Genomic DNA, 14,917 nt, shown 5'->3' on the forward strand with positions numbered 1-14,917 from the left:
TCAGATATTTAATCTAAAAACACACTTTTTATTATGCTTATATAGAAAATACATTAGAAGGACACTTTCCCAATTGTTAATGGTCATTTATATAATATTTTGGGATAGCAGGGTAATTAGTAATTTGTATTTTTCTTTCTTTCTCTACCTCTATGATAAAAATGACATAATGTGGGAAGAAACTAACTGAAATGTTAGATGCAAAGAATTCTGAAGAGTTCTAGTCAGTGGCCATTACCTCTTGCACTCTAGATTTTAATGCTTAATCCATTTTTCACTGTGCACAGTAATGAGTTCTAGCTGGACACACCTACACACTCAGGTAGAGACTACATTTATGGGCTTCTCTTGCACCTAGCTGTGGCCATGTGACTAGGATTTTAACAATATGTGAGCAGAATTGATATATTCAACTTGTATTATTTGCTTAATGTTCTTTTCTTTCTCTAGCCTTTCCCACATGCTAGAATGCAGAGGGGGAGCTGGGTAAGCTTTGATTGTAAAGGAAGGACAGCATGTTACAGGATAGAGAAACAATATGGAAGGAATCTAGGTCTCTGAGTAAACTTGTGGAGCAGAGCTACCTATCTGACCTGGGCCACTTGCCCATCTAGAAGTAAACTTCCATATTATTTGAGCTGCTGTATTTCTGATTTTTTTTGTCATATCACTTTAGCCTAATCACTACTAATAAACTCCTTAAAGTCAAATGACCAAATTACATGTTATATGCGGGGTGTGTACGTGTATGTGATTGCTTTCATGCCTAATACATATAATTCTAAAAATGTAAAATGTCACTATCAGTTACAAGTGGATAAAAGTAAAATATAAGCAATAAGTGGTATAAAGATAGGTTCTTCTGCCTTAAAAGTCTGGAGTTATAAAGGCCAGCTGTGCAACTGCAGTGCCTATCCTTGTCCCAAAGCTGTATGTTAGCTTTCCCAGCAGTTCTAGAAATAAGGTGACTCCAATAGATTTTCATTCTGTTTAAATCAGTTAGTGAGTTTCTGTTGCTTAAAACTAAGAATGCTGATTGATATAGCATACAGGTAAGGGTTGGGGGGTTCATGAACTCCTTGAATTGTATACAAAATATTTAACAAACACATGCACGTAGATACACATGCACCTGCACACACACACAGTTTTCTGGGGAGAGGTTCCATAGCCCATGTCAAGGGAATCCATAATATGACTTGGACATATATGTATGAGGAAAGACAATGCCATACTCCTTCTCAGATACAAGTACATTATAGTTCAACTTCTTTGCCATCTCTCGAAACAAAATATTTTTCATGTGGAAATGTAGAAAATTTTATAATTTCAAACTGAACCAGAAGTAATAAACTGGTTTAAACAAAGAGATGAAGAGAGGTAGAGACAACATAAAGAGGGTCAAGAAAAAGGAGATAGCTCTGGAGAAAAGCTGATATTATGAAGATAACCCTTGTCGGGAGAGAAGGGGGACTTAAATGCCTTCAGGCTAAGTTAAAGAACAGCAAGTCATCTGATCAAGAAATAGGGTTCAAGGGTATCTGTAGTTGAAACACAGTAGAGCTAGCAGTAAGATGGATCTGCTGGCAGTGGATAGAGACTTGTGGTTGTGTCAACAGCATATACCTCTCTGCCAGCCAGGCGTGCCATTTTCAAGACCCAGGCTAAGAAAATTAACTGGGGAGAGAAGGTGACACTGGTTAGAATGAATCATTAACTATTCTGTTACTCTAACTTGAACAAAGTGATTAAATGAACAGTCACAGAGAACTGCCTACTAGTATGTAAGCATGAAATCTACATATTAATTGTTTGGGTTCAAAATGCAGGTATTTCCAAGTGACGAAGGTTAATATCAATAGTGCTAAGTCAGGTTGGTAGTATATATCCTCGACACGATGTGATGAAAATGGCACTCTACTTCTGTGGTCTTCCTCCCCCCAAACTGACAACCTCAGTCTAATTATGAGAAAAACATCAGACAAATCCCAACTGAGTGAAACATTCTACAAAACATCTGACCAGTACTCCCAAAACTGCCAAAGTCATCAAAAACAAGGAAAGTCTGAGAAACTGTCGTGGCCCAGAGGAGACTAAGGAGATAGGAATAAAGGTAGGTAACATGGTATTCTGGAAAGGCTCCTGCAAGAGAAACAGGATATTAGGTAGAAATTAAGAAAATCTGAATAAAGTATGGCCTTTAGTTAGTAATAAGGTATCAATATTAATTCATGAATAGTAACAGACTCACCATACAAATAACTAACAATAGAGGAAACTGGGTGTGGGGTATGTATGAACTCACCACATACTATCTTTGCAATTTCCCTATAAATCTAAAACTATTTTAAAAATATAAAATTTATTTTTTATACACAGTTTTATTTTACTTACAAAATTTCATCAAATTACTTAGCCCTTCTTTGCTTTTTATTGGCCCCATCTATAAAATTAGAATATAGGGTGGGGCAAAGTAGGTTTATAGTTGTGAGCAGGTAAAACATAGAATTTATTCGGGTTATTTATTAATTTATGAATTATTTTCCATTCAAATAACTGTAAACCTACTTGTGTCCCACCCTGTGTAACAGTAGCAATCTCAGAAATTTGTTGTGAAGACTAAATGAGTTAATATACTAAAGTGCTTAGGACAGTACCTCACAGATAAAGCACCCAGTATTAACTGTATTGATGTATTTATTATTTTTGAATGTTTGTAAAGTATAACATTTTATGCATATTATCTAAAAGTTTGACATTAAAATCTAAGTTTATAAACAAAATATAAAATTAATTTCCTTCAATTAAAAATGTTAATAATTGCCTGATCTGTGGTGGCGCAGTGGATAAAGCGTCGACCTGGAAATGCTGAGTTCGCCGGTTCAAAACCCTGGGCTTGCCTGGTCAAGGCACATATGGGAGTTGATGCTTCCAGCTCCTCCCCGTCTCTCTCTCTCCTCTCTCTCTCTCTCTCTCTCCCTCTCTCTCTCCTCTCTAAAATGAATAAATAAAAATTTTAAAAAATGTTAATAATTACATAATTTCAAAGCTGGCAAATCAAGGGAAGTGCAAACTGTGTTTGTATTATGGTCACATGGTGTGCCACATGTAAACCTTGCTGATCCTGTTAAGAATTTGTGAATTGGGAGATGACGTCAGAGTAATGGCGGGGTAGGAAGCGATACCGATAAATCTCCCCCAAAACTCAACAAGATCTTCAACCAGAAACAGAAAAACCTATCCTTGGAGCCTCCAGATGTTTTGCAAGAATTTGTGAATTAAGGTCTTAGGAACCTATAGTTCGTATAAATGATGACAACGGTGTTACATAAGTTTTAAAATTCCTCATGGTGTAAAAAAACTAAAGTATGTATTTTAATACCAAAGTAATGACTTAGATGATTCCCATGGAGAAGAAGATGGCTAGGCTGCAGATCCAAGGGCAAAGTTCAAAAAGGAAAAATTTTAAATCACCTAGATCTGTGGCATCAGAAACTACCAGAAGCCTAAGGTAAGGCTCAGGCAGATACTTCTCCTAGCTAGAAAACCAACTGATCAAATATATTAAAACATATAATACCTCCCTCCTAAGTCCTGCTTTAAATTATCCAGACTCACTGTACATGTTGATTCTGTGTATGTAAAACCACTTCATGGTCTTCTCTTTTTCTAATAACTGAAAATTTCAGTCTAAGTTTTGAGATCTATATAAATATTATTACTGCCTAAAAAAGAAATTCTCCATGTCATATGTATTTCCCCATTATGGCTTTAATATTTTAAGACATCAATTTATAGAATATTGAAATAAAATGTTTACTATATTTTTTAATTGCAATTATGTAAAAAAAAGAATCATTTCTAAGTTATACACAAAAATTTGATGAATATCAGTATAGCTTTTTTGACATTAACAGTGATAGTTTTTGATTTGTTTATAGTAGAAGGTCCACTACCTAGAGACTGCTCACTTAATGAAAAAGCTGGGGGTAAATAAATGGATCTACCTTTATGACAAAAATCAAAGACTCAGATCCAGAAGGCTAAAGGAAAATGTGAGATTTAGATAAAATTAGGGGATATTTCAAAATGAATATGAAGTGATAAAATATCCCCTAATATTTATGAGCAGTATATATATATAATCTAGAAAAAAATGAAGAAGTATACACATAACTGACATTCCTAAAATCTAGAATACTTGTTTTTTCTTTTGTTGCAATAAGATGTTAAGATAGAAATTTCAGGCATTGGAAATATTAAATTGCTTTGACACATTTCCCCTTATACCTAAAAATCAGAGACGTTTTAAGTATATCTTATTTTGTAAATAATATTTTAGAAATAGTTTGGTTACTTCAGATGTGAACTGTTTGTTTACTCCCATTTTATTATTTACTTAACCTTCTTGACTAAATTTTTTAAAACTACAATCATTTTCTTATATTTACATCTCGTATAAATAAAAATATCAATTTTATATTCTTGAAGTATACACATAGCAACCTCAGTAAAAAAAAAAAGCACTCTTTTTCTTTCATAATAAATATCCCAATTAAGAGGATATTTCAATATGGATACAAAAGAATAGATTAATTTAATTTCAGTAATCACAATGTATAGGTATGCAAACTACCTTTGTTGTAAGGAATTAAATTATAGTAACCAATGTGTACATAACTTTTCCAAGATTGTACATGTATATAAATTTTATACTCACATATGCAAAATCTTTCCAAGTAGTAGACATATGTTAAGATTTTCATAATTTGTGCTGGTAAATAAATGGTTTGTTTTGTCTAATTTTGTTAAAATATTCTTAATACATTGTATTGATTTCAATTGGAAAGATGATTACTCTTTGGTTTCCCACAAAAATGATAAACTCTGAATCTTTTACTATATAAATTATTCTCTTATGGCAACAAGTCTCAAAAACAAACAAACAAACAAACAAACACAGTGAAACCACATTAACTCTATTGAGCTCCATATTAAAATTATTGGTTTCTCCTATTCCCTCAAGATAATGAACTAATTAAACATTTTTAAAGTTAAATACACTAGTTACCTATGTAAAGATATTCCCTTCTCTTTATTACACAAATTATTATAGATGACTGGTCTATATTTATTATTATTCCAACACCACAGTTCATAATTCCATGTTCTGAAGGTTAGAAGAGAAGGCAGTCAATATCCCCAAGTAAGATATATTTGAACTTATGAACTCATTTTGTCTCCAATTCCTATATTAATAATAAACCAACATACAAATTACAAGTGTTATTAAAATCTGCAAAGAAATTTTAAAAGAAAAAGAATCCATGATCAAACCAGACAAATGGTAAGCTATTTGTGCCTTTAATATTTTTTAATAATTGTGTGTACATGAATCAGAAAGATGACTTTTATATTCTAACTTGTTACATAACATGCCACAATAATTTATATTAGTTAATAAACAAATCCATTTCAAAGATAAAGCCAGGTTCCCAGGATGAATACGGATAAAGTCATTATGAAATTACCAATGTTTTATGTTTTTCTCTTCAAACTCATTTCCCCTTCTTTTTGCCCCACTTTTACCAGGTGACCACACATAGTCCAATATGTTCCCTTAAACTCCCCCGAAGGAATGTCCCTCATTTCTCTAAATAGCATAATTTTCAGTAAAGTGAAGGTAACAGGAATTAGTAGCTATCATCTTAGAAAGAGACATGTTACTGTATTCTCTGTATTAGTCTGGAGAGTGCAACATAGAAAAGACAAAGAGAAATAACCATAAGAAAAATACGATTGACAAGCACATGGTGTAAAAAAATTATTGACAACTACAGTGATAACTCCTCGTAAAACCTTTCATTTTCATTAAGATTTAAAAATGACTCAATAATCTATTGCAAACTAAAATGTCATAAAAATTTATACTATAGAATGTCTTTGATAGTTTTGCTATGATTAAGGAAGGTAAAGGAATGAAGGAATGAAGCAAACTGCAAGGCAATGATGCATAAAACTGCTACAATATATTCTTTTCAAGGCCGAGCCCCACCTAAAGAGGGAACATAAGATATTTCAAAATAAGTGCTATTTGTTGTCCTTATAATTTTACAGAATTAAAATTAATATTAGGATATTTTTAAATCCTAGCAAAAGTACCACAGATGCATATCAAGATATTATATATGTCTATGTGTGTGGAGATATATACATACATATTCATAATTTTAAACAATAATACTAACTTATTTTAAACCATTATAGAGAATACACCCCACACCCCATTTCTAACAGTAAGAAAATAATCAACCTGCATGAACTGGAATCAGATTCATTTTCTTCTTCACTAGTGCCATCATCCACTTCTGGTCTATCCAGCCAGTGTGCACCGCCACAATCTTCTGCTGTAAACTCAAATGCAGGGACTTCAGAGGTGGATGCCATTGGCCAAGAAGGTGAACTCTGAAAATCCAGTTGGCTGGACCTTCGGTAACCAATTGAAGCCAAAGGCAATTGTAGGCTACATGGATCTAAAAACTTTCTCCCACCGTTTGCTCCAGTCTGTCCTCGATTCCAAAATTCTCCCTGCTGGCTGTCAACTGTAGAATTAGGAGACGATGCTTGATGGCCAAACCACCTCCATCTGATTTTCAAAATCTGCTTCACATCAAACTCTTTACGAGAACCAGACATCCTCAGAGAAACCAAGTGATCGTCTAGGCAACGGGCAAAAAGCACTGCACAGATTTGTGCATCCAACCAAGACAAGAAGTATATGCCCTGCTGTACACAATAAACAGATTGAAAGGAAAATAAATCACACTCACATATATATCTACATTTACTTTTATACCACTGTACCAGATTATAAAGAACAAAGGATAATGAATAAAGATGAAACACGGTGGAACATTCCGTTCAATCAGAGCAAACTCTCATCCACCTATCCTGAAGCAGCTAGACCACTTTCCCCTGCTCTCCTTTCCCATACTGACCATTAGCTCTCACAAACACTGACAGCATTCATTAAAGCCCTTTCAAATGCAGAACACTACCCCCTTTCCTTAAACCACAAATGACAGAGACAGAAAGCATTATCCCTTTGCAGTATCTGTCTCTGCTGCTTAGTATATTAACTCTTTCATTGCTGAACAAGAAATTTATTCCGGAGCATTTTTCTTTGTACTTAAAAATCACTGCAAAACTAAAGTGTTTCTATTTAATACTAAGATCATAAATGAAATATCACAAAAACAATAGTTTTTTAATAAGCATTTTTTAAATTAGATGAGTTGTAGTGATTTTTCAAGCTGTATTCTTTGGATTGGGGATAAAGAGAGAGAACAAAGGTGAGGATCTGATTTGGAGCTTTCCACCTCTATCTCCTCCCTTCAGGAAAGGGGTACATTTAACTAATAAAGTAAGATTCTGCATACAAATTCATTTGAGAAAAAAAATAAGGAGAAGAAAAAGTTTGAAAAGTACAAAGGATCAAAATGTGGCAGTAGATATTTTTCTTCAACTAAAAAAACATGAAGCCAATTTTGCCCCAGAATTAGGACTTGGCTACAGTTTAGTATAATGTCCAAATTTCAATGATAATTATGGTAATTTAAATATAAAAAACACTTTCAGGATGCTCAATATCTAACACTATATCAAATATTTCACTCAAAAGGCAATATCTTTTATCCATTGACCAAGGAAAAAAAGCTGCTTTGGAGGCTTAAAATATATTGTGAGGCAAAAATCCATATATCTTAACTTCATACAGTTCTTTAAAAGAATAAAAATCATTCAAAGAAAAAAAAATGAGAGACATAAAAATCCATATACAATTTTGTGCTAAACACTATAGGACAAACCATAAATACCATAAGAAAAAGGAGATATCAGGATGGTGCAGGATGGTATGGGCTAATTTTATTAGAGAGAAGGCTTCTAAGAGTAGGAAGTAAATAGGCAGAATGATGGTAGATTTTTATAAGGCTTCTCTTATAAAAATTAAAGACATTTAAAAAAAGCATGAAGTGAGCATATTGACAAAGAAAGGGGGAAATATTATTTTAATCAATCAGCCAGACATAACTAATTACTCTTTTTTTCCTCTTTTTTTTTTTTTTTTTACAGAGACAGAGTCAGAGAGAGGGATAGACAGGGACAGACAGGAACGCAGAGAGATGAGAAGCATCAATCCTTAGTTTTTCGTTGGGACACCTTAGTTGTTCATTGATTGCTTTCTCACATGTGCCTTGACCATGGGCCTTCAGCAGACTGAGTAACCCCTTGCTCGAGCCAGTGACCTTGGGTCCAACCTGGTGAGCTTCTGCTCAAACCAGATTAGTCAGCGCTCAAGCTGGCGACCTTGGGGTCTCGAACCTGGGTCCTCCGCATCCCAGTCCAACACTCTATCCATTGCGCCACTGCCTGGTCAGGCACTAATTACTTTTAAGGAGTAGTGAGAGATAAAGTTGGATGAATATGATGAGATAAAATGCCTTGAGCACAAAGCAAAGATGTATAGAGTAGCAGGCAATATTAAGTGGACTGTTGAACATAGCAGTGTTTTAAGAAATTAATTTTGCAGTAGTATGCAAGATACATTAGAGAGTGAAATGACACTTCCCTCTCCTCTCACTTGTCAGATTCCTAATCAACACCCTTCTCACTCTACTAACCATCCAACTTTATCTTCCAACATAGATGTACCGCTTCATCTGTCAAGGCGGAGTCTACATTATGTTGCTCCGTCTTTGATATGCTGTTTGTATCTCAGTTTCTGTGGTTTTAAAATCCTACTCATCCTTCAAGGTTTAGCACAGGCACTACTACCTTTTGAAAGATTTCAGTTACTCTAACTAACTTTGTAGCTCTCAACAAGGACAGCGGTAACACCAACACCCACCTCCCCTCCCCTGCATCCCATAAGGAATGCTGGAAGTTGGGGTAGAATTTTAGTTGTTGTAATGACCAGAGTGCTATTGCACTGAGTGGGGAGGGGCCAAAGGTAATAAACATCTTGTAATGCATGGCACAGACCCACACAATGAAGAACTGCCACTGTAGTAATTCATAATAATCTTGTTATTGTTGTTTCTATTCAAATAGTATTTACCAAGCATTTATATGTACAAAACACCCCACAAAATAGAAAAATGAATCTCAAACAGATCTTTTTTTTAAAAGAGGCTTTAAACTTACACTCTGGCAGAGAAAAGAATAATTAAATGAATATTACAAATGACTACATTTTGATAAATAAATATAACTTTTAATTGGATTCAATCTATTAATATGACATCATTTATCAGTGACTCTACTTACAATGTGCTAGCTCCAAAAGCTAGAAATGACTTTGTTTTGTTGTCTGTTGAAGCCTGAACTCAAGAGCGGAACTTTATTAAAGGCCACAGAGATGCCAGACATTTCTCAAGATAGTACAGAGAAGAAATCCAAAAACTTAAGGAGATGTGAATGTTAAAATATTAAACTATGAGCCCACTCCCAAGAGGGCCCAAAGACCCTTTACTCAAAGATATTAAGATATACATTAAATATAGATCTCTTTAATGTAGTAGCTGTTCTGAATGGTCTAGAGATGCAGGTGGACTCTAGGAGTCATTGAAATAGACTCCCTGATTTTAAAGGGATCTCAACCAGGATCTCAGGTTGAAAAAAGCCAAGTAACAGCATTTAACCAGTGCTATCATGATCATGAGTTCAGTTACATATACATATGCTAAAAACCCAAACTTTTGTATCAGTGGACTTACATCACATACTTTTTAACTGAGACCTTTGCCAATCCTGGTCCACTCATTCTCCCCAGTAACCAATGTTGAGAGGCTGGTTATAAAGCCTCTCACATCTTTCTTCATGTTTATAAAATCACATACAACTTACATGTACATATATAGAAGTTTTGTTATTGTTTTATAAATGAACATCATGTTGTATTAAACTTTCTGGCATTTTGCTTTTTTCAAATATATTAATAATATATATGCATAAATGAATAATGATCTTCTTTTTTTTTTCTGAAGCTGGAAACGGGGAGAGACAGTCAGACAGACTCCCGCATGTGCCCGACCGGGATCCACCTGGCACGCCCACCAGGGGCGAAGCTCTGCCCACCAGGGGCGATGCTCTGCCGCAACCAGAGCCACTCTAGCGCCTGAGGCAGAGGCCAAGGAGCCATCCCCAGCGCCCGGGCCATCTTTGCTCCAATGGAGCCTTGGCTGCAGGAGGGGAAGAGAGAGACAGAGAGGAAGGAGGGGGGGTGTGGAGAAGCAAATGGGCGCTTCTCCTTATGTGCCCTGGCCGGGAATCGAACCCGGGTCCCCCGCACACCAGGCTGACGCTCTACCACTGAGCCAACCGGCTAGGGCCAATAATGATCTTCTTAACAGCTGTATATATCATAATTGTAAAATACAACTTATTAAGCTATCTACTTGCTAATGGGCATTTGAGTTAATCTCCAGTTTACATTTTATATTATTAAAATAATGCTGAAATAAATATACATGTGAGGCTTTTAAGTCTATGGAATTTATTCCCAGGAATGGGACTGCTTGGTTGAAGGTGTGTGTGTTTTATATTTAAACACATAACTACCTTTCTAAAATTCACATTTCCAAAACTAAAGTGAGTCTACCCTTTTAATCTATTTCCTTAGGCCCAATAGTCAACAATGAGTATTTTAATTATTTTAATTCCAGATGACTGCTGGGCTTGAGCATATTTTCATAGGCTCAGAGGCCATTTTGACTACCAGTTTTCTGAACTACATCTTTGACTATTTTTCTCCTGGGCTGTTTGTCTTTTCCTTATCACTATCTAGAAGCTCCTTCTACATTACAGATATTAACTCTGTCTTGTTTTGCAAATAATTTTTTCTAATCTATTTTCCAAGTGGATATCAACTAGTGCCTACACCTTTAAAAACACTTTTAAATTGAAGATTGACATTCAATAGAAAAGTGTACAAATCATAAGTGGAGAGCTCAATAAATTTGCACAATATGGACCCTACCCAGGTTAAGAAAGTCACTCAAGAGGTCTTCATTATACTCTGTCTCAAAAGGTAACCACTATCTTTTTTTATATATAAATTTTTATTAATTTTAATGGGGTGACATCAATAAATCAGGGTATATATGTTCAAAGAAAACATCTCCCAAAGTCAGATTGTCCTCTGTCACCTTCTATCTGGTTTTCTTTGTGCCTCACCCCCCCCCACCCCACCCCCGTAACCACCACACTCTTGTCCATGTCTCTTAATCTCGTTTTTATGTCCCACCTATGTATGGAATCATGCAGTTCTTAGTTTTTTCTGATTTACTTATTTCACTCCGTATAATGTTATCAAGAGGTAACCACTATCTTTAGCATAAATTAATTTTATCAGCTTTTGAATTTCATATAAATGTATTTTTTTAACCATCGTTTTAAAATTAATCTGTGTTGTTGTCTGTAGTACCTGAGAGTTGGTTCTTATGGCCATATAGTATTCCACTGTATAAATATATGACCAGCAAAATCCATTCTATTGCTGATCGACATTTCAGTTGTTTCTAGTTTTAGATTTGCAAATAATGCTATGAAGATTCTTGTACATGTCTGGTAAACATGTATACATGTACACACGTACATGCATTCCAGTTAAGTATCTATATCCAGAAACAAAACTGCTAGTTCATAAGGTATGCATATGTTCATCTGTCATTGCTCTTATCCATTTACACTTCTACAAGCTGCATATGAGAATTCGAGTCATTCCACATGCAGCCAGCACTAGTATTGTCTTTCACTTTAGTCATCCTGACCAGTGTTTAGTAGCATCCCATTTGGTTTTACTTCACATTTCTCTGATTACTAATGTGGTTGCTAATGTGGTTGAGTAACTTTTCACTGATAACAGTAGTTTGTTATAGTCTCCATGTTAGAAGGGGGTTTACAGAAATATTTCCTAGCTTTAACTAAATTCTTGGGCTAAATACTTTATGGAAAATATTCAGTAAGCTTAAACATTAATGCTTTACATGGCACAGAATTCAGCATTTATTTAAATAACAGTTTCTTTTGTTCCATCAACTTTTGTCAAACAATATAAAATTGTTTTGCTGAAAAATTTATTCAGCTCTGATGAGAAAAACTTAGGGTAATTATTTATAAAAGATCAAAACATATTAAAAATTATAATATTGTCAAAATGATCTTCACCAACTACTCTACATAAAGTAGACATCTCATTCATTCTCTATTCTCTGACACTCTTGTTTTCATAGCACTATCACCACCTGGCGTATTGAGTGTTTATTCACTTATTTATTTTTCTTATTCTTACTATTGTCACTGCAGCCCAACACCTGACAGGCAGTAGATGTAAATATTTCTCTAATGAGCAAATGAGTTCAACAATTGTAAGAATGATAATAAACAGTATACTTATACTGTACATTTTAAAATTTATATAATAAAATTAAGAACCTAATAGTAACAAAGATATTAGAGAAACATACCTCTGGTGACAAAATCTTTTCAGGATGTTTTTCAGCTTAAGGAGAATATAGTGTCTAAAAATTTCTTTTTTCTATTTTATTCTTTAAGTATAAATTTTTTATGACTTTGAAAGTGAATGACTAAATAGCAGATGTCTTTTCAGACTAACACAATACTTTCTTGAAACTGATTATCAAATTATATTCTGTACTTATCTTGTAATAATGCTGCTTTATTTAAATGATACACAAAAGCTCACAAAATACCTAAGTGTCAATAATGAATATATTTTTCAAAATGTAGTTAAGGAATCCACATGCGATTTCTTTTTTATTTTTTTTGACAGAGACAGAGAGTGGGACAAATAGGACAGACAGAAAAGGAGAGAGATGAGAAGCATCAATTCTTCACTGCAGCACCTTAGTTGCTCAATGATTGCTTTCTCATATGTGCCTTCACTGGGGGGCTACAGCAGAGCAAGTGACCTCTTGCTCAAATCAGTGACCTCGGGCTCAAGCCAGCAACCTTGGGCTCAAGCCAGCGACCATGGGGTCATGTCTATGATCCCATGCTCAAGCCAGTGACCCTGCGTTCAAGCCAGCGACCTTGGGGTTTTGAACCTGGGCCTTGCGCACCCCAGTCCAATGCTCTATCCACTGCGCCACCCCCTGGTCAGGTGGAATCCACATGCAATTTCTGCTTCAAATCTGCTCAAATGTTGGTCAGTGAATTTATCATTATATTTTTACCTAAAAAGTTTATTAGAGTTAGTTTTATAAGTTGTTTACATCTGAAATGAATTAAATTAGAATTGTTGACATTTTATGTGTTGCTCAACATGTTACCTAAAATGGGGTAAAAACAAAGCAAAAGCATTAAAAGCAAAAATTCAATGAAACTAAGAAAAATATTCACTAGGCTTTATTAATTTGAAATTAATTAATTATGTAAAGCAAAGTCAATTAATTCTCAAAAAGAATCTTGATTAGTATCCCATATGATGAAAAAAGAAAAAGGTAGAGATAAAATTTTAAACTGCTTTAAGAATTTCTAAGTAATACATCATAAACAGAGGGCACTAAAAGGAATCCTCTGACTTATAATACATAAAGTGCTTGATTTAAGCAGGTAAATTAAAATAATAAACCATCATTATCAAATGGTATCTATGCTGTATATACAACAGGACCAAATCTATGCTTATGAGTTGACTGATTATTTCCTACTTTCCTGCTCACAACATAGATAGGAGGTGATCTAGAAAGATCCTATTCTATAAGTTTACATAATGAAATAGCTGATTCCACTTTGAAAGTTTTTTTTTTTTTAAGTGTAAGAGAGACAGAGAGAGGCAGAGAAAGACAGAGACTGGAAGGGAGAGAGATGAGAAGTATCAACTTGTAAGTGTATCACTTCAGTTATTGCTGATTGCTTTCTCATATGTGCCTTGACTGGAGGACTATAGCTGAGCTAGTGACCCCTTGCTCAAGCCAGCAACCTTAGGCTTAAGCCAGCAACCATGGGATCATGTGGATGATCCCACACTCAAGCCAGCAACCCCGAGCCCAAGCCAGGTAAGTCCATGCTCAAGTAGGCAACTTTAGGGTTTTGAACCTGGAACCTCAGTGTTCCAGGTCGATACTCTATCCACAGCACCACCACTGATCAGGCAGAAGTGGTTTCTTTTTTTTTTTATTATGTTTATAAATTATAATACATCTCTTTAAGATTCTACTGAAAGCTGTAGATATTAATTTGTGAACTTAACAGATGACACTATTCAGTATTACAATAGTAACACTGAAATGTCATTAAGGTAGATGCAGGTAAGCTCACTTCAACAGCGTGGCTTCACTCAATTTAAATCTCAACTATTCAGGCCCTGGCCGGTTGGCTCAGCGGTAGAGCATCGGCCTAGCGTGCTGAGGACCCGGGTTCGATTCCCGGCCAGGGCACACAGGAGAAGCGCCCAGTTGCTTCTCCATCCCTCCGCCGCGCTTTCCTCTCTGTCTCTCTCTTCCCATCCCGCAGCCAAGGCTCCATTGGAGCAAAGATGGCCCGGGTGCTGGGGATGGCTCCTTGGCCTCTGCCCCAGGCGCTAGAGTGGCTCTGGTCGCAACATGGCGACACCCAGGATGGGCAGAGCATCGCCCCCTGGTGGGCAGAGCTTCGCCCCTGGAGGGCGTGCCGGGTGGATCCCGGTCGGGCGCATGCGGGAGTCTGTCTGACTGTCTCTCCCTGTTTCCAGCTTCAGAAAAATGGAAAAGAAAAAAAAAAAAAAATCTCAACTATTCAGTTAACTGGTTTATATCAGTATATTATGCAAACCTCTCTTCACATAGAGGTTTAAAGACAATAGTATTTGTTTTGTTTTATAAATAATCAGTTTTAATAAATCTATTCTTACAGT

At 35.4% G+C, this 14,917-nt stretch overlaps 1 protein-coding gene across 7 annotated transcripts in view; it reads right to left on the minus strand.

The window, feature by feature from the left end:
- Positions 1-14,917, minus strand: part of KLHL5 (kelch like family member 5) — a 91,022-nt gene that overhangs the window by 53,888 nt on the left and 22,217 nt on the right. For 3 of the 7 annotated variants that reach the window (XM_066279202.1, XM_066279203.1, XM_066279201.1), the window contains exon 2: positions 6,314-6,786. The exons of the other annotated variants lie outside the window; for them this stretch is intronic. In XM_066279202.1, coding sequence (XP_066135299.1) covers positions 6,314-6,696 — 383 coding nt within the window. In that variant the 5' untranslated portion in view covers positions 6,697-6,786. The remainder of the gene's footprint in view (positions 1-6,313; positions 6,787-14,917) is intronic. 7 annotated transcript variants of the gene reach the window in all.

Source organism: Saccopteryx bilineata, chromosome 5, assembly GCF_036850765.1.
Source record: "Saccopteryx bilineata isolate mSacBil1 chromosome 5, mSacBil1_pri_phased_curated, whole genome shotgun sequence".
In the NCBI taxonomy this organism is placed as follows: domain Eukaryota; kingdom Metazoa; phylum Chordata; class Mammalia; order Chiroptera; family Emballonuridae; genus Saccopteryx; species Saccopteryx bilineata.